The sequence below is a fragment of the Pleurodeles waltl genome, chromosome 9, assembly GCF_031143425.1.
Source record: "Pleurodeles waltl isolate 20211129_DDA chromosome 9, aPleWal1.hap1.20221129, whole genome shotgun sequence".
In the NCBI taxonomy this organism is placed as follows: Eukaryota; Metazoa; Chordata; class Amphibia; order Caudata; family Salamandridae; genus Pleurodeles; species Pleurodeles waltl.
In genome coordinates this window covers 1,174,004,778-1,174,031,400 of record NC_090448.1, presented here as the reverse complement: position 1 = coordinate 1,174,031,400, position 26,623 = coordinate 1,174,004,778, and the positions used below count along the sequence as shown (strand labels likewise).

The 26,623-nt window shown below is 44.0% G+C and overlaps 1 protein-coding gene across 2 annotated transcripts in view; it reads left to right on the top strand.

Annotated features, from left to right (window-relative positions):
* Positions 1–26,623, top strand: part of STRN3 (striatin 3) — an 839,725-nt gene that overhangs the window by 430,607 nt on the left and 382,495 nt on the right. For both annotated transcript variants that reach the window (XM_069209060.1, XM_069209059.1), the window contains one exon: positions 10,469–10,609. In XM_069209060.1, coding sequence (XP_069065161.1) covers positions 10,469–10,609 — 141 coding nt within the window. The remainder of the gene's footprint in view (positions 1–10,468; positions 10,610–26,623) is intronic.

Below are 26,623 nucleotides of genomic sequence, written 5' to 3'. Positions count from 1 at the left end.
AATACCAAGAGGATGACAACTGGTATGGTGAAGCATATGACCCACAATATTATGCACAGGAACAACCATATCAAGAGTGGTTTTATATGCCGAATGCATTGATAACAGACTTACAGGCTATGGTGGCCGACTATAGAAGGCAGTTTCCACCCACAGAGGAAGTACTGCCTCAGTATCATCACAAACCTCTCCAGCTCATCAGATATCCACCCCCCATCAGAGCCCTACGACTTTATCATTGGCTACCCTCCTCACACCTGATATGACCCTTCCACAAGCCACAGACCTATCTGAAGTAGAACAAAAGGAAGGCGAGCTCCTCGAAAACCAATCGGAATGGAATGAATATATAATTCCAGCCCCACCTTCTACTTCACCTTCAAAGATAGACTCACCTACAAGGACATCTGAGGATTCCATAATCTTAAGGAAAGAGCTGCCAAACGATTTGCACTTCTCATGCCATATAAGCAAACAAATTGCTTTCTCTTTGACTTAACGGAGCCATTCCAAAAATCAGTACGCTCCATGCCAATAGTCAATTGCACATGGGAAGAAGGTTTAAAGGCCATGCAAGACCCACCGACAGTCACAGCAGTGCTTCCACGTCTAGACAAAAAATATAAAGCACCTGAAGATGCCCCAGCATACTTAACTGGTCACCCTCATCCAGACTCGCTGGTAACACAGGCAGCCCAGAGGAGGTCCAAAAATCCCTGCACACCAATATCCGCACCTCCAGATAAGTAAGGAAGAATGTTAGACAATACCGGCTAAAGATTCTCTTCAGTGTCTAATCTAACTGTAAGAGCTGCCAACTCCCTTGCAGTTCTAGCACAATATGACAGACAATTATGGGCTGACATCGCCCCATATATTGAACAACTGCCGGAGGACACTAAACCAGAGAGTAAGAAAAGTTTTCCAGAAAGGGGAATGCACATCGGCAGAAATCGACTGTGCGATGGACATAGTCATCACTGCATTTTACCAACTTGCAGGGGCTGTTGTCCTCAGGAGACAAGGTTGGCTAAAGGCCACATCGTATCGCCTGGAGGTACAAAATAAGATACTAGACCTTCTGTTTGATAGGCAAGTGCTCTTTGGGAAGGTTAGTGATGAAGCACTGTTAATAAAATCTGACAGATGGCTAAATCTTTAGGAGCACTGCAGTTTCGGAAATCTTCCTTTCATGGCACGAGAGGACGTGGCATGCCTTCGTTTAGGGGAGGCTATCAACAGCATAGATATCCATTGTACACATCCACCTCTCAACAATTTCACCAGTAATATTCCCACAAGCAGCTTACAATAGAGCTACTGCCAGAGGACGACCAGCTCGTCAAGCAAAAGACTCAGCTCGCAGATTGACACATTCAAGGCTCCGGCTACCCCCAAGCATCTGCCTCTCAAACTAGGGGGAAAAATGTCCTTATTTCTCCAGCAATGGGAAACCATAACATCGGACCAGTGGGTCTTACAACCGGTGAAAGTAGGACAGATGCTGGAGTTTGTCCAGATAGCTCTTCCCAATCCTCCTCGCAAAGTATCTACACCAACTCAAACTGGAGATCAACAAAATGCTTCTCAAGGGCGCAATAGGAAAGGTGCCACAGTTGCAACGGACAGACGCAAACAAAACATCCAGATTGAGGGAGACATAGAGCACACTTAGTTATCTTCTAGAGAAGATTAACACTAAATTATGATATTTTATTGGTAGAAAAACATTGGCCTTCTGAGTTTGTCGTGTGCTCCCACCAGGGTAAGATGTCATTTTGCCTTCTTTCTCAGTCCTAGTTACAGATTCAGTAAAAGCAGCTTACACCGCTGATTGGGTATTTGCGCAAGCTTTGTACGGCATTCTTGTAGGGTGAGATGTAGATTCCCCCTACTTCATTATTCCCAAATGATCTACATCACATATTCAACCTCATTACCCGATTAAACATGAGGGTAAAGCACTGGTGAGAAAGATTCTCACACAACTTGAGTTAAAGGGAGTAATTGAACCCTCTGTCTCTGCAATGAAAAATCCTTTGTTTCCTCTGGCAAGTACTGATCATTCATGTAGAATAGTCTTAGATTACAGACACCTAAATAATCACATATTCACATTTATAATAGAAAATGCACATAGCACAGCACTATTTAACAACATAGTGCATAGAAAAATACAAACCCTGGATATTTCCAATGTTTTTTCTGTCAAAAGCGTACGCCTAAAAGCCGGGACCTGAGCACCATAATAGCACTTGGCTGTCAAAGGAAATATTGTCATTTGTCCCAAGGGTATAAGAACAGTCCTGGATTGTTCTCTGCCTGTGTGACATCAATATTACTTGATATTGATTCTGAGATGTTGTCCTACGTGGTGACATCTATCTCACTGATAATGACCTCAGCACACACACAGCCATGGTGGTGGATCGCATTGTTTTATAATTTGCTGCCCAAGGCTATAAATTTATTTTTAAGAAAACCAAAATTGATTTTCTTAGGTCCTATATTTAGGATCCGAACTATCAGATGAGGGCAAGATCCTAGACCTGCACTTTCTAGAAAATTGCACACAATTCAAACCTCCAAAGAAGCTTCAGTCATAGATGGACTTCTTCAATTTTGGCAGAACTTATATTCCTGAATATGCACAACACATAAACCGTCTTTATGATTTGTAGGTTCAGATTTCTCAAGCAAACATTGGATACTAGAGCAAAAAGTCATTCTCAGAGCATTACAACAGGACATTCTTGAAGCAAAACACTCACACATGTGTGGCACAGAGCAAACTTGGTCATCTGAGTAATTCCTGGTGCCATCTGGTTCACTTATGTCACATTTAGTGAGGGCGCCACAGTAACCATAGCATAGAAATCACATTTGTACTCCAATGCAGAACAACTTTTCACACGAACAGAAACAAAATACTGACTGCTGTTCAGATGGCTGTCATTAAGGAGACACCACTTTCCCTGGGGTAACACATCATTGTCGTTACTCCAATACTAGCCTTTGAGCCTGTCGCCAAGGCTAGTGTCCCGAACCCAAGCGCCGTACATCCGCTTTGGATTCAATGGGTGACGTCTGACGGTCACTGATGTTGATTGTTTTTGACCCAAAACTGCTGACTCAAGAATTCCTTCAGTATGAACTTGAGTACCCCATGTCCGCTATCATCTTGCCTCTTGACCAATATAGAATAAATATTTACACTTCCCGCTGTAGGTACCAAACACCAATACTCTTCAGCTTGCACAGCTGTTAGTGGGGTAATGAGGGATGGTAAATTCCACCCTCAACAAACGTACTCGCAGACAGTAGGGAACTGCACTGCACAACTTGGAGAGTTTAAGGCTCTAATTTTGGCCCTGGAACACGCGGATCCCTGAACATCCTCCCTTGATTGTGTGTGATTCGTACTACTGTTGCTAGCCCTTCAGTGAATACTTACACTCCTGGCGCCTAACTGGGTTCAGAGATTCCAAAGCGAACACCATCAAACATACGTTCTTGTGGGGAAGGGTAGCAGATCTTAAAGACAGGCTACCAAAAGCTCATGTAGTTCATACATTGGGCCACCAGTGTGTAGGACTAGACGTTGAAAGAAACACTTTGGATGTTGAAGCTGCCAAATTTGCAGCAGCTGTCTCTTCCGTTGCTGCGATTACCCATTCCCAGACTAGAATGTATGACGAAACACTGGCTGCTGTGAAAGCCTTGGCTGACTGCACACCCTTATTAAAAGCATATCCTTTAAAGTGTTTCTACCACCTAAGAGCCCAAAACAGTGCATTTGCTAAAGTTCCAGGGGTGGGTGGTGGTGTGACCCACAGCCAAGACCAGAGATTATATCTCATTAAAGCAACGCATGAGGGTGTCACTTCTGCCCATGCTAGTGTGGCTGCTACCATCTCCTTATAGCAGAAACGCTGTTGGTGGCCGGGTCTGTACAAACAGTATGTCCTTTGCTGTGATAACTGCCAACAAATTAAAGCATCCACCATCTAGTGCCTTCCACAGGCACCCCTTTTAGTTTCAAACAAACCCCTACAATGTGTGTACCAAGATCATTGTGGTCACTTAAAACCAGATGGTGCATACAACTACATTTTAGTCACTGTAGACTCATGTTGCAGATTTCTGTGGGTAAGGTTTAATGATCGGGTGATGCTCAAACGGTTATTAAAGATTTGCATGTCTTTGTCGGTACATATGCAGTTGGAGCATTCCACTCGGACCTGGGCCCTGCTTTTGCCTCCAGGGCATTCAGGAACACCATGGCAACAATGGGTGTTCAACTCTATTACTCCTCATCATACCATCCTGAGGGAAATTTGGTTGTGGAGAGGAAGAATGGAGACTTAAAGCAATCCTTAACTGTGAGAGTACTAAGTTCTGGTCGTAGTTGACGTCATCACCCATAAGGGGTCCAGAGAGCACTAAGTAATCTTCCCTGAAAGTCCCTAGGAGGACATACCTCTTGAGTTCTTATTTTGGATACCTATGTATGTCCCGGATATTGACGGCCCTGGCTCGGTGGCGGTAGAAACACCCTTTAACATAAATGAATGCCTCTCTGTTTTACAGAAAATAAAATTTGAGATTTGCCAACTTCTACCGGCTGGATCCCTAAAGTTGGGGATCTGGTGAGTAAAAAAAATTGATACATATATTTTCGAAGTATCTATGAATTTTGCTATTACTCCAGGGATTGTACCTGATGTAAAACAGTTGATTATATGCTTTAAAAGCTTGAATAGTACACTGTATTTGTGAGTGAAGATGTTTAATGAGGACAGCAAATTTTGGGGAAATGTTCCGTTACCATTATGGACATTATTTTCTGCACTGAGCTAGTACCCCTAGATTAGTTTACAATTACACACAATCTGAACATTGTCCAACTCCACCAGTGGGGAGTTCTAAAAGCTATGGGCATGATGCTGAGAATGCAGAGCCATATTATTTCAAATGAACTCCCTTTAAAGGGAGAGAAATGTTGCTAACCGACAGTAAACTGATTAGGTCGGATTCCTTTGTCTCCCAGTTAGCCATTGAATGTTATGAGTTTTGGAAAAACACAATTGATTTAAAGAGTGTGTGGGGGGCACAAGATTGTCAAATACTGGGTAGGGAAGCTTTATTTGGAGCATATCTTATTCCTTTGCAAAACATATTCTTAATTGATAATGTTCAGCAAACAGCTTGCCTTGAGTTATCGAAAATAAGAGAGCTGAATGGGCCCAGTATTCCAACTTTACAAAATTCAACAATTGGTAAAAACGTTTAAATGTCACAGAAGAACAGCTCAATAGCTGGGTTCAGAATGGTTCCTTTAATTCATCACTTTCACGTCCTGATGGGTGGTTATTGTGCCCAGTGGACACATGATAATCATGCATGTTTTATAAACTCCACACAGGGTTTGAGTGACGCAACGGGACCCTTGTTGCATCACAGCTCAGCACTCTAGTATTCTTACAACATATAGTGTGAGCAAACTGTGCCAATAGTGGTTACACTCTTCCACATTAAAAGCTGTAAGGAGCACCATAGTTACCTTTCTGAAGATATGAAACTTACAAGATTTCCTGTTAGGTCCAAGAAAGCCACACTCTAAATGTTTCTTGTATGCCAAATATAATGAGAGATAGAAGCTTTCACAAATGGAGGCAGCCTCACGTTTAAGGCAGATTGATATCAAAAACATGGAGAAGGCCGTTGTTCATAATGGTATGAATGTATTGTCCAATCGCATTTACACACTATATAACAGTGTCTTTTGCAGCAGACATCATTCAAAACGACGTGTCACTTTTTACATCATGGACAGTCAGCTTAGGTCCATTATGCAGTTTGATTGGACTTTGCAGGTTCTCAGAAGTGGCCGCGTGTTCTGGCAGCATGTTATCTCTAAAGAGTTATTTGTCGCGTTTAATTTAACAAGACAGCAGAAGATAATTTCTTTAAAAAAAAAAAAAAAAAGAAGCAAGTTATATCATGCTTAACATTTAGTGTGGTGGAAATTCCATCATCAGTATGGTAAATAAACAGAGTGATTAATCTGAACATTTCAATTCACTTTGTGTTTAAAACATTTTCCTGTAAGCAGATTTAAAAGGCATGGGGACAGTTACATGCACGAGATGTGGGAGCTGCCTTTCGATTACAAATATCGGAACGGTGAGACAGAGGTCTTTATTAGCAGAAGCGAATGTGAGATTTTCGTAAGTAATTTTATCATTTGTAAACAGTTGTCCGTGTATGGCACGTGCAATGCAGCTATCACAAACTTGGCTTGCTATCTGGAGGGTGCTCCTATTCTTGTTTCACTCAGTATTTCAGATGCTTTAGAATGGAAGTTATTTCATGCTGAGATATGAAAGCTGCTGTGTTATGAAGCCTGAAATCGTGTACGTGTTTTCAGTTTCCTAAATTGTAACTTGCTGCAGCAATGCGTTATTTTCCCCATGCACAGGGGATAAATATAGAAGCATTGTCACCTCACATAGCTGCTTCTAATGTAAGGTTTGACAAGCTAATCAGGCTGAAGGGTCATCTGTTTAAAAAAAAAAAAAAAAAAAAAGTGGCTCTGATATCAGGCAGGGAGGCCTATGACCTCCAAGTAGCAAGATGACCTGCAGAGATACAGCCCCTATCAAATATTAACTTCCCCAAACACTTTGGAGAATTGGTGAGCAGGATTTTTAATGCATCTAATACTGCTGTGATTGTGCTTTTTTTTTTTTTTTTTTTATGCTGTTGGTTCTGAATTTGTTTGCACTTTCCAGACACTTAAGGTTTGTTCCATCTGCCGTACACTTGATTTCTGTTTTTTGTGTGTTTTTGGTGGGTTCCTAATCATTTTGACATTAATTGCCGGTATCCTGCTGTTGCTATTTTTGATTCTCAATGGCTATGCCATCTCAACAAAGTGGAGTGATGGATCTCCTAGCAGCCCATTGTATCATGACCTCATGTATTTCGGAGCTGCACTGTTGGAGGAACTGGAATTGAATTGGCCATTGTTGTTCAGACTGAACCTCACTTGTGTGCGGCCAGTTTTCCATTGCTTGGGATTCTTATTTGAATGTGCACCAAGGGTGTGTTGCTGTACAGCCTGTGCTAATGATCTGTTAATGTTCTTGATGAGGGTTCTTTAATGGACAAGCCACCCCTTGTGGATCGCATACCTGCTTCTTCATCTGGCACTGGATGAAATGCTGCCCCTTCAGCCGGACCTGTGGCTGAGGCATCTGCTCGTGTGTTCCGTGGATCTTTCATCTAATTATCTGGTCAGATGGGGTCCTTCCTTGTTTCAATCTCCATTGATAAAATTGAAGATTTCCTGCAGGACCATGACTATTGCTGAATTATACCATAGGCATCTTTTGATTTTCAACTTCTAAATTGTCCTTTTAAATTTGGCTTGTTTATCAGCCTGCCTTGCTTGTTAACTTCGTCATTTTATCTTTTTTTATGTTTTAGTAGGCTTTTAGTTTTATAGTTTGAGGGTATTTTTAGGTCTTTAGTCTTGCACTCTTGTCACAAAAACGGGGAGCGTGTTGTGGGTTCATTTTAGAGTTTTGCTTGGGCACTCATGTTTTAACTTAGGACTGTGCCTTTTTTCCTGACTTCATGCTCCTTTTCATTTATTCGTTTTAATTCATTTATAGCATAACTACCTTCTAGTAGGGTTGTTTTATTTTTTCTCATCAGCTGCTATTCAGCGAAAGTGTTATTGCTGTTAGTGCCCAACATTTCACAGTGTACCTCTGCCCAAGGCTGGTCAGAGCTATTCATGATAATCTATCTAGTATTGCAGCCAAAAGAGAATGCAGACAGCCCAACACTTACACACGTTCATATCTGGCCTGTTTCTCAGAATATCAACACGTTTTATTCTAGAAAACATCACACAGGCCAAAGAAGGTTAGATAGGTCATTCCAGCCGGAGTGTCCATCCTATGCTGTATAAGATTTCATTGCCACGTTGCTCACCCCAGCCCTTTCTCTACAGTCAGCCAAGCAGACGGCAGGCAGACGCCTGCTTTTCAGGTATGGGTGTGTGTGTTCCTTCCATGAACCAAGTATTTGGCTAACACTGCCATGCCCTCGCATAGATGCTAGGAAGTACAGGTAGGAATTCTTAGGCACATGTTTATCCGAATATGCTAGGCTTTATTTTCCTTTCACTTATGGTCACAATCCTGATTATGCTATGTTTCATATTTTTAATAATCACAGCTGATGTATTTTATCGTAGATTGCAGTCTTTTCAATAAATGCATTGAAAACTGTCCTGCAATTTTTTTTTTGCCAGTGTGTGTGTGAGAGATCTGTGCTAATGAGAGAAAAGGGCGGTATCCACCAACCCCAACTTTCTTGAGGAGTCAGTGTCATACGTCAGGTTGTCACAAATCACCTTTACTTTTTAGGTTTGGTTGAGGTGCAGCTAGCTAGCCAAAACCAGACGGCGACAGCTACCATACGGTGTGGGATTGAGTCCCCTACACGTGGTGGTGCTGCTGCCACCTGAAACCAGCAGTCCTGTCCCCATGACGTGTCAAAAAGCATTTAATAATCGGTTTGTAAGAAAAAATACATCAGTTTAATGGATGTCAGATTTAAGTAAAATGCTGTCGCTCAGAATGAGAATGAATGTGCAGAGATTCTGTCTTTCTGGTAATGACTTGTGTGTGCAAAAACATGATGCAAAAAATAACACTTTTCTGGTCATCACTGTACTTTTTGGAAAACCAGCTAATAAAGACCAAAATTCATGTTTTGATTGCTTTTTAAACAGCAGCTATAATGGTGCTTTATGAATTGCCTTTGACCTAGGCTGCTGACAGGAGTCATTACGACATCACAACACCACTGTAATAGTTTATTACAGTTGAGCAGCTATATCATATCATTATTATGGGTGACTTAGAGACATCACAACTCCACTGTGCTGAGGAAATTAGAGATTGGCTTTTTATTCACTGATTGCACTGATAATATATGATTGACACTATACCCTACTAATTATCCATCACATATTTCCTGAGGCCTCTCAGTTACGTTGGAAGAGTGAGAGACACCTTTTGCATGTGGTTGTGCTGCTCCAAGCTCCTGATTTGTTTGTTTAATGCTGGTTTGAGACTCTGTGGAAGGTTTTAGGCTTTCCCCTCACTGGGCCTGGGGCCAGACAGCTTTGATTGGGTCTCTTGGGCTGACTGGTACATGGCATTACAATGACTTTGGCAGCTAAATTTGCCATATAATTTCAATGAAAAATTCGGAACCTCCCACATAGAGAAACCGATAAGCAATCTGGAGAGTCTGTGAACCTCTATTGACAAAAACTGGAAACTGCTAGTCTACATCTCTGAGGGTATGGCATTATTGTCCTTATCTCCAAGATAATTGAGTGGGGTTGTGCTTTGAAAGTGCAGGCTTGGGTGAAATGTAAATTATGCTGGTGTAATTTTAGAATGTTTGCGTTACACTTATGAGGAATCCCAGAAATGTTGCCTACGCCAGAACAACTCCAAATGTTAGAAGGCAAAAGCTGCTCTTTCTTGCAGCACATTTGTTTTTCGCACTATTATTTTATGTATACTTATTTTGCACTAAAAAGTAGCCCTAAATGTTGTATTCACTTTTCACCTTATTAGGCCTGTTTTGTGTAGTTGTCTTGAAAGTTTGCATAGTTACGCGAAACCTAATTCTGTTCACTTCTAGATAAGAGGTGAGAGATAAAAGATAGTGGCTCTGGAGACATTTTTATTAGCAGAATTTAACACATTTCTGGGAGACGGTACTTGAAGGAATTGATTGTCAGTGTTTTCTGTGTGTTCTTGCTGTGGGAGGGAATTCTGAGATTGCTAATTAGACTTCTGTGTACAATTCTGGATTAATGATCTATTGCAGTGATTACCTTACTGCTTTGTTAAAAACTCAAGAAACAAAGCCTGGAGAAAAAGTTCAGTTTTTACCACTGGACACTGGGAAGCCCCTGGAATCGGCTATAAAGATTCTCGTGCAGGGTGGTGCCATTTATGTGCTTGGTGTGTTATCTGCATTGCACAATGGGCATTTGAATCTCTAACAGAAGTAGCATTGCAGCATGTAAGAGGTTTAGGAAGTCCCTTCCTGTGCTTGGCATAGATGAAAGCAGCACTGGTTGCAAAAGAGAATACAGTATCCCTCTGCTGCTACTTTAGGAGGTTCACTAATATACTGCTCAGAATTTATTTGAAATGGTTTTTCTTTCTCAGTCTTTAAGTGGCTACCTTTATTTAAGTTGTTGGTGTGAAGTAAACGTTTTTACATTTTTTAGCTTAACTTGCCTAATGTGATGTTTTACGTTGAGAAACAGTCCAGTGCCTAGTACAATAAAAACAATGTTAAAACCAACATTAGTTGATAGAGAATCGCTGGCATTAACCACGGCTCCTAATTAATTTATTCACAGGAGTCAACAGAACAAAGTTACACGACATGATTGCAGAACTTGGAGATGAAGAACTAGCTCATATCCCGGCCGGCATGCTGAGTCCGTCCCGGGTCCCAGCATCTAGGATAACAGACCACGAAGGCGGGAGAGCAGAGGAAGGTAAATGGCATTGTAGCACATTTATTTATAATTGTAACGCCTGCATTACAAACCCAGTTATCCCCAGTTACAGTCCACTGGCATACAGTCAGCAGTAGGACAACGTGATGTAGAATGACGAGGGAGTTGGATGTAGTTTAACCATTGCACAACAGGGAGCATAATCAGGTTGGGAAAGCTCAGAGTTTTGGTGTTTATTATTGAATATGAGGAGCTGGTCAGGTGAGTGGGGAACTGAGGGAGGGCGGGAGAGAAGAGGGGGCTTTTCTTTAGTGTTGTTGCTCATATGGCGAAATGTGTCACCATTTCCTTTTGTATTAGTTTATCGGTGGAGTTTGAAAACAGTGCCTCTGTGCAGAATCTGTAAAGCACGTAAGTGAGATCAAATTCCAGTCCGGTGGTTAAGCCTTTTCCCTACTCAGAGATGGTGTGTATGTAATCCACCTTAAAGCCTAGAAGGTTTGACATTCTTAATGAATGACTGCAGCATTAAGGTCTGTGGTGATGAGGGAGACAGACATTTTAAGTAGAGTACGTTTTTGAAAAATGTTCTTGATTTCTGCACCTTTGTGGACCGACATGCTAAAGCTGTAGTTGATGTGACCACTTTGATTTTTTAGATGATGTACAGTAACCAGCAAATATCTCTGCTTTTGTTCGAGTTTCCAGAAAAAAATTAAATAGATGTTTAGCACGTAATAGTGACCTACAAATTACCACAGCAGTTGATGAAGCCTTCCTGTCTCTTGTTTGACAGCAGGACCTTACTCCTCAATAAAATGATTTCTTATCACATCCCAACAATTTTGGACGTTAAAACACTGCCAGTATGCACAGTAGATATTCTTTCATCAGTTAGTTATCAACATATTGATCAGTCCCACGCTAAGCAAGGTGCACCATACTTTTTCTGAAGCTGAACTGCTTGAACACAGAATCTGAAAACCGTTCACTTTCTAGTCTGTGATGGTGACTTTGAAAGTGCAAGGGTAGCACCACAAATTAACCAGCTGTGCCATGAGGCCATACTAATTCATGTTGTATTCATGTTTGCTGTAGATTCACGTTTTGCATACTCCTTTCATCTAGCAATGTCCTGGAACATTACAAGGTACTGTGTGACTCCTCCCTTAGTCCACATCCGCAAATAGGCATCGACTCCATCCGTAGGTTATTTTTTGCTTCCACCTAGTTTGGACATAGTTAGCAATGACTCAAAGATCAGCATGTTACTCATGCATTTTTCAGGCCTTGCTGTTCTTTAATCTCAACACTGACAATCTGAGAACGTTCTTTGTGTGTAATGTGGCCTGCTCCTCGACTGACTGCGAACGATTGAATAGCGGAGAAAGACCACGCAGTGGGCCATTGACTGTCAAGTACTTCCATTTTTTCTTCCAGTGCAAAGCCAAGTACCCCTGGGCTGATCACTATGGTATACACAACCTTTACCCCTTCACAGAGCGCAGATTTAGGCCTCCTGAAAGTTCTGTATTGCCTTTTGCTAAACAAAAATCTTTCAGGTACAGAAGGGAAAGACGGTGGGCAGACTTAAAGATGCAACTACAACCATCCTTTTCTAAGATGTTAGATGGTTTGCTGTATTTCTTCCTTGGTAGGTCTGCTGTAGTTGATTAGCTAGTCCTTGTCAGCTGAGTGTATGTCTGGGGGGGACTGCAGCACAGGCTGGTTCAGCAGTTCTTCAAAGTGCTCTACCCATCTTCATTGTTAGCCTTCATTACCCATGATTGTCTTCCCAGCTTTGTCTTTAACAGGTATTTCTGGTTCGCTGTATCTGCCGGAGAGTTTCCTTTTTATATTGTAGAGTTCTTTCAGGCTTCCGTGGGATGCTACTTCCTGGGTGTGAGAAGATGGTTCTCACCATGTAATCTGCCTGATTTTTTGCTTTTTGATCACCTGATTTTTTTTACTGACTTTTTACTGTGAGGAGAACATCATAACCTGTGACTTATCCATGGCAAGCTCATGGTAAAATGGACTGTGCATATTTATCCTCCGTGCCAGCCTTTTAAGGTTGCTGTGACACTGCAAGAATAAGAGGCACTAGGCTGGTTACACATGTGGGCTGCACATGTGACACTTCTGTCGTGCACAGCTCAGGAGCTGCGCACAGGTAGCCTGATGCAGAAGGGAATGTGCAGGGTTGGGCAGTGACCTAGAATAGGCCTTATAATGTGGGCCTACCCATGTAGGGAAAGTCAATGTGCTTTACTGTAGTGATACTCCTTTATACTCCTATGAGAGAGGCTGCCGTAGGGCACAGCTCCCTTTCCCCTTGGGCTACAGACTCCCGAGTCACACCTATTTACACTGTAACCTGTGTGAAAAGGTCAATTCTATAAAGTTGAAAAGCATGTATGTACAGCTTATGGGTGTAGGAGGCTGGCCTGGCTTGTAGTGGGTACCAAGGGGTACTTACACTCTGTACCAGGTCCAGTTATCCCTTATTAGTGGAGAAGAGGTGTTTCTAGCAGCTTAGGCTGGTAGAAGGTAGCTATAGCTGAGCAGCTTAGGCTGAACTAGGAGACATGCAAAGCTCCTACTATTCCACTGGTGTCATATGCACAATATCATAAGAAAACACAATACACAGATATACTAAAAATAAAGGTACTTTATTTTTATGACAATATGCCAAAAGTATCTCAGTGAGTACCCTCAGTATGAGGATAGCAAATATACACAAGATATATGAACACAATACCAAAAATATGCAGTAATAGCAAAAGGAAGTAATGCAAGTAATGTACAGTCACAATAGATTACAATAGGAACACATAGGTATAGGGGCAACACAAACCATATACTCCAAAAGTGGAATGCGAATCACGAATGGACCCCAAACCTATGTGAGCTTGTAGAGGGTCGCTGGGACTGCAAGAAAACAGTGAGGGTTAGAAAAATAGCCCACCCCAAGACCCTGAAAAGTAGGTGTAAAGTGCACCTATATTCCCCAGAGAGCACAGAAGTCGTGATAGGGGAATTCTGCAAGGAAGACCAACACCAGCAATGCAACCAAAGAGGATTTCCGGAAGAGAGTACCTGTGGAACAAGGGGACCAAGTCCAAGAGTCGCGACAAAGTCGAGATTGGGCAATGCCCAGGAAATGCCAGCTGAGGGTGCAAAGAAGCTGCCACCGGATGGTAGAATCTGTGGATTCTGCAAGAACGAAGAGGGCTAGAAACTTCCCCTTTGGAGGATGGATGTCCCACGTCGTGAAGAAGCTTGCAGAGGTGTTCCCACGCAGAAAGACCGCAAACAAGCCTTGCTAGCTGCAAGGGTTGTGGTTAGGGTTTTTGGATGCTGCTGTGGCCCAGGAGGGACCAGGATGTCGCCAATTGCGTGAGGAGACAGAGGGGGCGCCCAGCAAGATAGGGAGCCCTCACAGAAGCAGGCAGCACCCGCAGAAGTGCCGAAACAGGCACTACGAAGAGGAGTGAACCGGAGCTCACCCGAAGTCACAAAAGGAGATCCCACGACGCCGAAGGACAACTCGGGAGGTTGTGCACTGCAGGTTAGAGTGTCGGGGACCCAGGCTTGGCTGTGCACAAAGGAAATCCTGGAAGAGTGCACAGGAGCCGGAGCACCTGCAAATCATGCGGTACCCAGCAATGCAGTCTAGCGTGGGGAGGCAAGGACTTACCTCCACCAAACTTGGACTGAAGAGTCACTGAACTGTGGGAGTCACTTGGACAGAGTTGCTGAGTTCCAGGGACCACGCTTGTCGTGCTAAGAGGGGACCCAGAGGACTGACGATGCAGTTCTTTTGGTGCCTGCGGTTGCAGGGGGAGGATTCCGTCGTCCCACGGGAGATTTCTTCGGAGCTTCTAGTGCAGAGAGGAGGCAGACTACCCCCACAGCATGCACCACCAGGAAAACAGTCGAGAAGGTGGCAGGATCAGCGATACAAGGTTGCAGTAGTCGTCTTTGCTACTTTGTTGTGGTTTTGCAGGCGTCCTGAGCAGTCAGCGGTCGATTCCTTGGCAGAAGATGAAGAGAGAGATGCAGAGGAACTCTGATGAGCTCTTGCATTCGTTATCTAAAGAATTCCCCATAGCAGAGACCCTAAATTGCCAGAAAAGGAGGTTTGGCTACCTAGGAAGGAGGATAGGCTAGCAACACAGGTAAGAGCCTATCACAAGGAGTCCCTGATGTCACCTGCTGGCCCTGGCCACTCAGAGCAGTCCAGTGTGCCAGCAGCACCTCTGTTTCCAAGATGGCAGAGGTCTGGAGCACACTGGAGGAGCTCTGGGCGCCTCCCCTGGGAGGTGCAGGTCAGGGGAGTGGTCACTCCCCTTTACTTTGTCCAGTTTCGTGCCAGAGCAGGGCTGGGGGATCCCTGACCCAGTGTAGACTGGCTTATGCAGAGATGGGCACCATCTGTGCCCATCAAAGCATTTCCAGAGGCTGGGGGAGGCTACTCCTCCCCAGCCCTGACACCTTTTTCCAAAGGGAGAGGGTGTAACACTCTCTCTCTGAGGAAGTCCTTTGTTCTGCCTTCCTGGGCCAAGCCTGGCTGGACCCCAGGAGGGCAGAAACCTGTCTGGGGGGTTGGCAGCAGCTGCAGTGAAACCCCGGGAAAGGTAGTTTGGCAGTACCCGGGTCTGTGCTAGAGACTCGGGGGATCATGGAATTGTCTCTCCAATGCCAGAATGACATTGGGGTGACAATTCCATGATCTTAGACATGTTACATGGCCATGTTCGGAGTTACCATTGTGACGCTATACATAGGTAGTGACCTATGTATAGTGCACGAGTGTAATGGTGTCCCTGCACTCACAAAGTCCGGGGAATTTGCCCTGAACGATGTGGGGGCACCTTGGCTAGTGCCAGGGTGCCCACACACTAAGTAACTTAGCACCCAACCTTTACCAGGTAAAGGTTAGACATATAGGTGACTTATAAGTTACTTAAGTGTAGTGGTAAATGGCTGTGAAATAACGGGGACGTTATTTTACTCAGGCTGCCGTGGCAGGCCTGTGTAAGAATTTTCAGAGCTCCCTATGAGTGGTAAAAGAAATGCTGCAGCCCATAGGGATCTCCTGGAACCCCAATACCCTGGGTACCTCAGTACCGTATACTAGGGAATTATAATGGTGTTCCAGTATGCCAATGTGAATTGGTCACTAGCCTGTTAGTGACAATTTAGAAAGCAAAGAGAGAGCATAACCACTGAGGTTCTGATTAGCCGCGCCTCAGTGAGACAGTTAGTCATCACACAGGGAAAGCATACAGGGCACACTTATGAGCACTGGGGCCCTGGCTGGCAGGGTCCCAGTGACACATACACTAAAACAACAAATATACAGTGAAATATGGGGGTAACATGCCAGGCAAGATGGTACTTTCCTACAGTGGGTCATCCAGAAATGTCATTTCTCTGACTCAGCTCGGAAGGAGGGCTATCTCATCAGGATCCCCAAGAAAAGTGACCTGAGTAACTCCTCAAACTACAGCTGTATAACTCTTCTATCAACCCCATGCAGAGTATTCAACAGTCATCCTGAACAGAACAAAGCAACAAGTCGATACTCATTTGCTAGAGCAGCAAGCTGGCTTCGGCAAAGATAGATCTTGTACAGACCAGTTTGCAAAACTGAAAGTCATGATTGAGCAGTCACTGGGATGAAACTCCCCCCTCTGTTGTTGTCATGGACTATGAAGGTATTCAACAGCGTGGCAGAGAAACCCCTTGAAAACTTCTATGCCACTATAGTGTACCAGATAAACTTGTAAGAATCATCAGGAAGTCTTGCAAGGGAATTACATGCAAGATAGTCCATGGAGGACAACTCATAGAAGCCTTGCAAGTGAGGAACGGAGTCCGCCAGGGTTGTTTGTTGTTGCCTTTTCTGTTCCTGCTGGTTATAGATTGGATTGTGAAGACATCCACAGCAAGGAGGAGAATTGGGATTCAGTGGACACTTTCAACATGCCTCGAAGACCTGGACATTGCAGAAGCCTTGGCCCAACTCTCCTACACCCATCTACAGATTCAAAAGAAGACAAGGTGACAGCCACATCAGCACAACTTGACCTCAGCATTCCCAGTGGAAAAACATAGTAATGAAGGCTAACACTGCCAGCAAAACTGCAGTCACTCTTGCAGGTGATGCACTGGACGAGGTTGAGGCCTTCACCTACCTGAGCAAAGTCATAGACAAGCAGGGCAGCACAGACATTGACGTTAAGGCAAGAATTGGCAAAGCAAGGGCTGCCTTTATTTAGTTAAAGTAGATCGGACGTTCCAAGGAACTAACACTGCAAACCAAGATCAGCCTTTGTAAAACGCATTGTAAAATCGGTCCTTCTATAGCAAGCAGAAACTTGGAGGACAACAGTGACCACTACCAAAATAAATCCAGACCTTCAGCAACACCTGCCTGAGGAAAATCCTCCAGATCTGCCTGTCAAACACTATCAGCAGCAATGACCTATGGCAGCTAAATTTCCAACTCCCTGCTCATGAAGAAATCATGAAAATATGCTGAGGTTGGATAGGTCACAACCTCCTCAAGCCTGCATCAAACATCAGGCAAGCACTAACCTCGAACCCTCAAGGAAAGGAGGAATGCCAAGAAACAACTGTCCCTGATGCCTCAAGGCTGACTGCAGGAGATGAGTTTCACCTGAAGTTAGATTGAAAGTAAAGCCCAGTACAGAGGTGGCTTGAGAGTCCTGGTTGATGGCCTATACCCCAGGAGGGGTACTAGGCATAAGTAAGTACAGCCACCTGTGGAGTCACTGGGTATGTTTGGTGAACAAGAGCCTCTTGATGCAAAAACAGGATGATGGGCCCTCTGGAGTACGGTGCACCAGCTAATGCCTAACCAACAGACCTTATCTTCAAGTGGACACCCTCACCATCGATGCCTATGGGACCGAAAACAAAGACAACACAGAGGGACAAGTGTGTGTACTACCGCAGTGCTGAGTGCTCTCGCAAAATCCCACCCACTGAAACACCCTTGTGCTGAGGCAAGTCATCAATCCCAAGCATCCAGCCCCTAAAACTCAAATTATACTTGGCATCTTGTGCACTGCTGCCTTCTGGCTACGTTTGACGTTGAGCAGGCTCCTAAGGAAGGGGTTTAAACACCACCATATCTCAGCAAATGAATGCCATCAACGTTCCATGCTGAGAGTTGAAATCAGAGCTGAATCAATACTGGATATTCAGTATTAGGTCCTCTAAGCAGAAAGTGAAGGAGTCCAAGACCAAGAAGTGGAAACTTCATGATAAACAGCTTTTTATTCAGCTGGAAATTGAAAAGGTTTCTGCAAAACTGCCACAGGGAAAGCTTTGAGCAATTTTCCTCCAGTCCGCAAGAAACTGTCACATTATAGGAAGAACTGTCCTTTAAGGAACCTCATCACCCAGTTCCTTAGAGACGCACCCTTCTCCTTTGCCTTTTACACCCACACCTCCAACTTCTGCACCACATCCATATTCTTCACCAGTCTCTCCAGAGGAATCGTTCCACTCTTCCTGATACAGTGTGAAATTATGGAGAGGGGTACCAATATGATCAACCAACTGAGCTAGTAGCTAGAAATGACATGTGTGACAACTACAGTGTTTATCCAGAAATGAGCCAAACCCTGAGCCTTATCCAACCAAGCCATTCCTCCATAATGATACTAATTCGTATGATGCAGTTATTCAGAGTGTTGCGCTCCATAATAAGGCTGAAATGCATGTCATCTAAGATGATGTAGAAGTCCTCTGAAAGACTAAATGCCCAGTTGAGTTTCTGCTAGTGCGCAAAGGCATGCCCAAGGCTTCTCTTAGGCTTCTTTTAAGGATCTTGTCAAAGCACAGGTAAGAATAAACAAGAAGTATAGAAGAAGCCCATGGCATTTCCCATCGACCCTTTCTACATTAAAGGGCAAGTTCCCCCAGATTGTGGTACAGCAAGGAAGCAGGCATTTGCCCTACTAGCAATAGAGCTGCAGCAGGAGTAATTAGCCAGTGGCAGATCAACAACTCTGTAAATTTGCTCTCAAAATACTTCTGGTATAATTGAGAGGGAAAATTAGGTATTTGTACACACATTCCCCAGTTTTTGATCATTCTTAGATTGACATACTTGAATCATTCCCTGTTGTCGAAGTGGGAGCCTCATGTCCTAACTAGAAAGCAGTATAACGTTATATATAGCCTCTATGGGCTAGAAATCATAAACTTTAGTATGCTATTCACATTATTTTGAAAGAAAGAACCTTCAGCGAGTCAGGCTGCAGCCCCTGATAACTCCCCTCAGAAGCTATCATACCTCTGGATTTCTACCACACGTTGTGTGATAGGAGCCTCCCAGTTTACTTCCGGAGAAGTACTAAGTTCCATCATTTTCCAATTTTCCTCCTTAAATTATGCTGGATGTCAATTATTAAACCCTAATTGGCTTAAATCTGACTATTCACTGTGTCAGAAAAAAGCCTCTTCAGGCCTTCTGGCACCTGTGATGCGGCTGCATTCAGAAGATCCTCACAAGAACTACTGTACGTCCTGATGTTTTAAAGCCTTAGCAGGCTTCCTCTGTGTCCTTACTGCCAATTCAACAAAGCCCTAGCTCATACTTTGATGGGCACATTGTCTAAGCCTTGCTCTTGCCGACCAGGGTACAAGCAGGAAGCCAGACACCACAAATCTGGACTTTGATATCCAGATTATTTTTTTTAGTTTTTGCCTCAAAACCATACGCCGGAGTCTGTGGTCCAAGCTTCTCTCGGCAAAGTAGAGCCTAATTCATTTTCTGCTATACTGCATCCATAACCCTAGTAAGCCCCCCTTCCATGCACCTCCTTAGTAGGGGTGGGTGGAACTCTGAGTTTCATTCTATGGAATTCCACGGAGATTCATGAAAACTCTGCGAACCTGGAGTTTCACAAATGGGCGGAAATTGACTGTCGTGCTGCTTGCACTGATTTTTAGTGCCTGTAGCTTGTTCTGCTCTTAAAAATCAGTGCGAACTGCACCATACGGCACACCAGTGGCGGTGCTGCTCTAGTTGATTTGGCTGTCTCTCTCACGTAGATTTTCTACTTGAGCAGCAGCTTTCTCACCACGAACATTTGCGATCACTCACTGTGAGAAAATCTTGCTTGGTGTCCTCCTCGGACCAGAAAATTGGGCAGTTGTCGCTTGTCAACTTACCGTTTGGCAAGCCGCATGCAAGAAAAAATCCATGCGGCGGTTGATGTAATATGGTCAGAACTCTACGTTACAAGTGTAACATGGAGTGGCCAACGTTACACAGGCAGAGCGGAAATTATTGCCCACTCCTACTCATAAGCACCCCTATCCACCCACCATGCCGTCTTCCCACCACAGACAGGAAGTTGAAGTGAATTGAGACATTTAGGTAAACACCAGTTTTCTTCGACCAACCTAGCTTTAAGGTCGGTCCACACATGTTGCATTCGAGCACAATATATGCCCATTCTCTGGGACATGGTCAGCGAGAACTAACTAGTGATCCTGGAATGGTTAGCTCTAACTGTTGAGATTGTACACAAATATTTGGGCTGGCCTGGGCACTACAGATTGGGATAAGTAGTCAGCACCATGAGTGTGGTGCTCCACCACCACACAGGGAAGCGATCCATGGGCTTTTCTGGCGATATGCAGGAATCTTTCATGTACATCACTTTTGATGCATCCTGCCTTTTTCTTGAAAAGTTGATTCCACCCAAGAGCACTTCAAGCAAAGCTGCGCCATGGTGTGTTTGTTGTTTACTATTAATACCTGTTTAACAGCTTTCCTATCAATTTAGGCTTTTCAGAGGCTACACACGAGGTTTGATGTACAACCAACTTCAGGCACACTCAACTCCACTGCATTCTGCTTAGCCCGTTCATTGCTGGGGACTGAGATCAGACCATGTGTAGGTCACCAGGGACAGCAGCCTTCGTGAGATGGCTGTGCCGTCGGATTCCAAGATGCTTTAGTTTACCAATAGCTTGCAGTACTATCCTGTGGAAGATAGTCAACATCATCCTATGGGAGGATAAAACACACAGGGCGGTAAGCTACCACATGTGGCAAATGAATTCTCCAATTCATTCAGGGGGACTGAGTTTGTATTCCTTTCTGTCCTGTTGCATCTTCTGTCTACATCAGAGTGACTTTCAGAGGAGCACTGGTCCATCATATTGCAAGAGGTGCTAGCTCTTTGGTCCGAAGGAACCCTAGAGAGGGTACCATAATGTGAAATAGGATCTGGTTGTTACTGCTGCTATTTCCTGTGCCAAAGAACAGAAACCTTCATCCTATTTTAGATCTTAGTCCTCTGATCACCTTCCTGCAGAAGGACAATAATAAAAGTATTGCACTGGTGCAGGCTCTGTCTGTCCTGAATCCGGCTGACTAGATGGTGACCTTGAACCAGCAGATTGTGTATTTTCATGTGCCTGTCCTGCAGTCTGAACAACATTATCAGTGCCTGAAAGTATGCCAGGAATATTTTCAGCTTCCTTTGCTCCTCTTTGGTCTCACTAGTGCCCCACAGGGGTTAATAAAAGTGAGGGTATTGGTTGCGGCACATCTTAGAAGTGTGGGGATTTTAGTTTTCCGTTACCTTAACAACTGCCTGTTGAAGGCTGGCTCACAGTCTTGGGCAACCTCCAGGTGAGCGCGAACTTCCTGACTTTGTTAGGGTTCATGATTAACATCTCAAAGTCGCACTTGGCTCCTTCATAGAGGCTTCCCTCCATTGGAACCATCTTGTGTATGTTGCTGTTTTTGAGTTTTCCCTCTGCCACAATGAATCCAGGACATTTGGGGCTATGATCGTGCTGAGGCGTAGCTTGATCAGTAAGATTGGGGAGGGGATGGGAGCTTCAGATTTTCTGACAATCGTGCTGGCATACAATGTTTAAATACATTATACGACAAGTAGGGTGCATGGAAGGGGCCTAAGGAGCAGTGGAAAGAGATAGGAATGCGGATTGGTAGGGGTACTAAGTCAGGGAAAACATTATTTTGTAAAATAACCAATATTTTGGACAACTTTACAAACTGAGTGTGTGTGTGCGTGCATTTTTGTCTGAATGTATGTAAAAATTCCTGTTGAAATTCGGCAGCCATCTAACCATACCTGACATACAGCATCTGTACTCATCTGTGTATCAGAAAATTCATTCGTTGGAGTGGTGTAGCACCCCACACACACCCTCGAAGCTATGCCCATGGTTGAAGCCTTATTAGTGATGCATGCAGCTTGGTTGGGGAGATCATGTGGCAGAGGTGGAGGGCAGAGGACTGGTCTGTCTCTACTCTACTTCAGTCTGTTGAAGTTGTGGGCCATCAGCGTGGCTTTGAAGTGTTTCCTACTGTCCATCAATGGGAGACTGGTACACTTTCTCACGGGTAACACCACCGCCATGTGGCATTGCAAGAAGTAGGGCAGAGTGAGGTCCTTCGGCAAGAGGCTATACATCTCATGAGTTGTCTGAGGTGTCAGAGCATCTCCCCGATTGTGGACTAACTGGTGGTGTTTTTGAACACCAAGAGTACAGGCTCAGCCACCAATGCATGCTGGTCATAAATGGTGGTTACACCCAAAGGTGGCAAAGGGCATTTTCCAACAATGGGAGAACACTGGCTGGATCTTGTCCCAATCATTGGGAAAGCACTGTGTCAAACTCTTTCTATGCTGGAGTTTCCAAGAAGGCTGTCTTTAGGAGACTCATTCTGGTTAGAGTTGAGTCTGAGCCTTTAACACGCCTTGATGACTCTGCTTTTCCTCTGAAGAGAATCTGGAATGACCGAGCCCAAGTCATCTTATTGGCTTCTGGTTGGGGCAGGAGAGTGCGGTTCCTGGAAGGTCTGGGCATCAATGTCGGTCTCCATGTGTGGCAATTGAATGGTGGTAGTTAACTACATTTAATCTACCTCCTGAGGCTTTGAATTTTATCCATACTGTGCATCAGCTTATCTCCAAAGCCAATTTCCACCAGGTGCTGAGGGAAATGTGTAGCCTAATGTGTGGAATCCTCAAAGCAGGCCCATTACAAGCTAAGCTGTTGGAAAACTGTTGGATGTTTAATTGTTTGTATTACCTTTGGCCCAGCAAGAATTTGCAGTGGGCACTATTTAGGGTAATATGTCATACCTTTCAAACTTTTTGCATTTACCAGACCAACTGTCCTTGTTGATACCATCAGTTGTGATGAGGATTAAAAAAAAAAAAGTTTGACATGTATGTTCTCCCCCCCAAACAGTTTGTGATTCTTAAGTGAGTCCTTAAATTGTCGCTGACTTCAGTATTCTCTTCAATCCGAAGCACAGCTGCTTGTTGCTTCTTTTTGTTTTTTGCTTGTTGCTTCTAAAGACAGTCTTCCTCATCACAATCATTTCAGCCCCCTATGTGAGTTCTCTCCAGCCTCTTTTGGTGCAACTGCCCTATGCCACATTTTTCCCCATACAATCTGGTGCTTAGGACCAGATAGGCCTTCTTGCTGAAAGTTGTGAATCCTTTCCAAGTTGTTAAGTCCACCACTCTCCTAAAGTTTTTTTGAAGCCTTTCTAGCCCTTATGAATATGAGAGCAGACTCCCATCAGCTTGAATTCAGACTCCAGAAGGACTGAGGGTTCATTCTGCTAGGGCCAAGACTACCACCACATCGTTGGCACCTTGAGTGCCTGACATGGACTTCTGTCCTTCTGTGACATGTCAGTCCACATGTTCACAAAGTACTACTGCCCTGATAGCCAGGTCCAACTGGAAGCACATTCCTGTAGGACTTTCTGCTAAGTGCTCACTCCACAGACCATCCACCTTGAGACACACTGATTTAGTAACTATTCTAAGGGTATGGAATGTGCGGTTAGAAATATCTACCAAATCAACCAGTTACTTTCCTTTGGTTACCACTGAGAAGGAACACAAAGAAGAGATCTTGGACAGTGGTACCTCCAGTTATGTGCTCTGCATCAGAGGGCAAATGAGAGTCCAGAAAGAAACAGACATTGGTGTGCAGGGGTGGCACTTAAATGCACCTCTGCTCATTCCCTTCCAGGGTGGAACAAGGTCAACAGAGTGTACAGTGCCACCTAGTGGCACCAAGGAGCACTGCTTATCGATCCAGTCTGGTGCCTGGGGATATTTTAAAGGTGAGGAATCTGCGGCTAGATAGGGTATCACCAGACTCAGTCATCAATCAGTCATTTGTCATACTTAAAGCAAACTGAAGCCAAATGTCATTCTTTGTTGCTTCTTATGAAAATGCTAATTGGACCCCTTCCTGGAAACGTGGGTCTGTTTCACAAGAGGTATCCAAATCACTTAAATTTTCAGAGCTTCCATTTAGGACCGTCAGCACCTTTGCCAGTTATTTTTGCATTGTCTTGAATTCCAAAAAAGACACTTAAGTGGCCAGGCCTCTCTCCAGCGCTTGTTAATATAGTCAATTATGATTACATCATTATTCTATTCCTTTTAGTCTTTGAATGTCCCCTGCCTCTAGGGCCAGACCCAGAAACAATGTCAAAGGCTGTTAATTCAGAGAGAGCTCTTTCATAATACATCATGCACTATTCTTTGCATAACCTTCCATTTTTCTGCAGCACTGCATAAGTTTCAATGTGGCTACCTTGCTCTCAACCCCTTGCTGATCTGTTGTCTGGTCACAGATACCTTCTTTATGTTAATAGGTTATCTGCTGGCTCCCCCCGTTCGCTTTTTTTATATATGGTAGGTTATACCATAAAGTTAAATGTTTAAGAAATACTCTAGATGACACCAACTTTTTTGCACCATTTGTTCTTCATTGCCTTTGCATTCTTGTGTTGGGAACTGTAATTTGGTAAATGCTCCCCAGGCAAGCACCTAACAGGTGACTTAGATCTCTACAGGCACCTCTAGATAAGCATTTCTTAGTTCCAGCCAGAGATCCAGACTCCCTAGTTAACATGAGCACTCCTCGTGAGAAGGATTCATTGCTTAGAATTAAAAAAAAATGGTGGAGCAGCCGTCTTGCAATTAATGTAGCAGGGTCCTTCCTTTGACATGGTTCCATCCACGTCCTACACTCCTCCAGTCATGGAGCAATGCTTGGCAGAAACCATAAGGAAGTCTGTAATGTTCAGCAGTTGGTCATTACTTGGTAACAGCACACTCTGACCTATCCTTTTCACCCAAATACCATGAAGAATCCCAAATATTGCCTCAGCGCAAGCCTCCTCAAAGAATACCCCTCTGGCGTGAAATTTGTATGCAGTGAGTGTTACATGTGGTGTGCTACAGACACTGCATGAAACTGTAAACCATCCATTGACTACAAAATGTATGTTAGCCTGAGCACATCTCTACTAAGGAATAAAGAGGCATTATTGAAGTGTGGTGTACCACACAAGGTAAACAAACATACAACTGGCTAGACGGTAAGCTTCTGATTCCTAAAAATGTCATCTGCTCTATGAAGTTTAAGATGACTTTTTGATGGAGTGAATATCATGACGATGATGGACCTGAAGGGCTTACAAATTCCAGTGAATCCTATAAACAGAAAATACCTCCCCCTTGTAAAATGTTGCACACATTACCACTTAATAATACTTTTATATAGAATCAGGTGAACACCAGGAGTGTTCACTAAATGCATGTTGCTTTTAGTAGCACATCTCCTACACTAATCTGGATGTGCACCCACAACTGGACAATTCTTTCATAGAGGGGCATTTCTTCATCAATACAAAAGCAGCTCAGTTAGTTAGCCATTGTACCACCTTCACAGTTAACACTTAAAGGTCATATTCTTACTCCACTGAGCTCACAAAGTTCAAGTGAATTGGTAGTAAAGAAGATTGTCTTATTTCAGAATACTGTTTCACTTTACTGGTTGTTTTAGTCAGTAGGGTCTGTATTGTGGTTGTTGGGAATGACAACATTCTCTGTTCCAGCACACAAGAGGTGATGGGAGGAATGCTTTCAATTTCACTATTGGAAACATAACCCATTGTTCTTTTGCTCACCATGCCACCTCAGATTAGACTCAGCCATATGAAATCAGTCTCGGTCCTGCCCCAATAGGAAAAGTCCCTGCCACGTCATGTCCTCTCTGAACCAGAACACAAGCAACCCAAGACCAGTTTTGCCCTCATTGGGCTCATCAGTTAGGTGCACCTGGGTTCTACTGGCATAGTAAGGGACCCATATTTGGGCATACCCTCTGCCACTTAGGGCCTTACATCAGACACACAAATGGTGACTGGAGGAATGCTTACAATTCCTGATCACCGGCAATCACTTGAGGTAGCATTCCATCATGCACTCACCTGGTCTGCATAATTGTAGCTCCTTTAGACGTTTCACATACAGACCTTGCACCGTACATATGTGTGGAGGAGGTAGAGCAGTGCCTGCCACCCTGTTTCAACACATCAGTTGCACTTCCCTTTGGACCAATATGCACTTCTTCTCTCAAATGCATGATGAACAGAGTAGCATTTGTAATGGCCACTGCCATATTGTGCCTGATGAGTAAACTTTGACCTCTTATGATACAAACGTTGATCATCAAATACACAAGGATAAAATGGTCGTGTTCAACCATCCCATATTTATTTCGGTGCTAGGTTCTTTCATTTCAGAGTATTTGTAAGGAAATGCCTCCTTGGCATGGTTACCCCCTAACTTTTTGCCCTTGCTGATGCTAAGTTTTGATTTGAAAGTGTGCTGAGGCCTGCTAACCAGGCCCCAGCACCATTGTTCTTTCCAGAAAACTGTACCTTTGTTTCCACAATTGGCACACCCTGGCACCCAGATAAGTCCCTTGTAACTGGTACCCTGGTACCAAGGGCCCTGATGCCAGGGAAGGTCTCTAAGGGCTGCAGCATGTCTTATGCCACCCTGGGGACCCCTCACTCAGCACAAACACACTGCTTGCCAGCTTCTGTGTGCTGGTGGGTAGAAAATGACTAAGTCGGCATGGCACTCCCCTCAGAGTGCCATGCCCACCTCACACTGCCTGTGACATAGGTAAGTC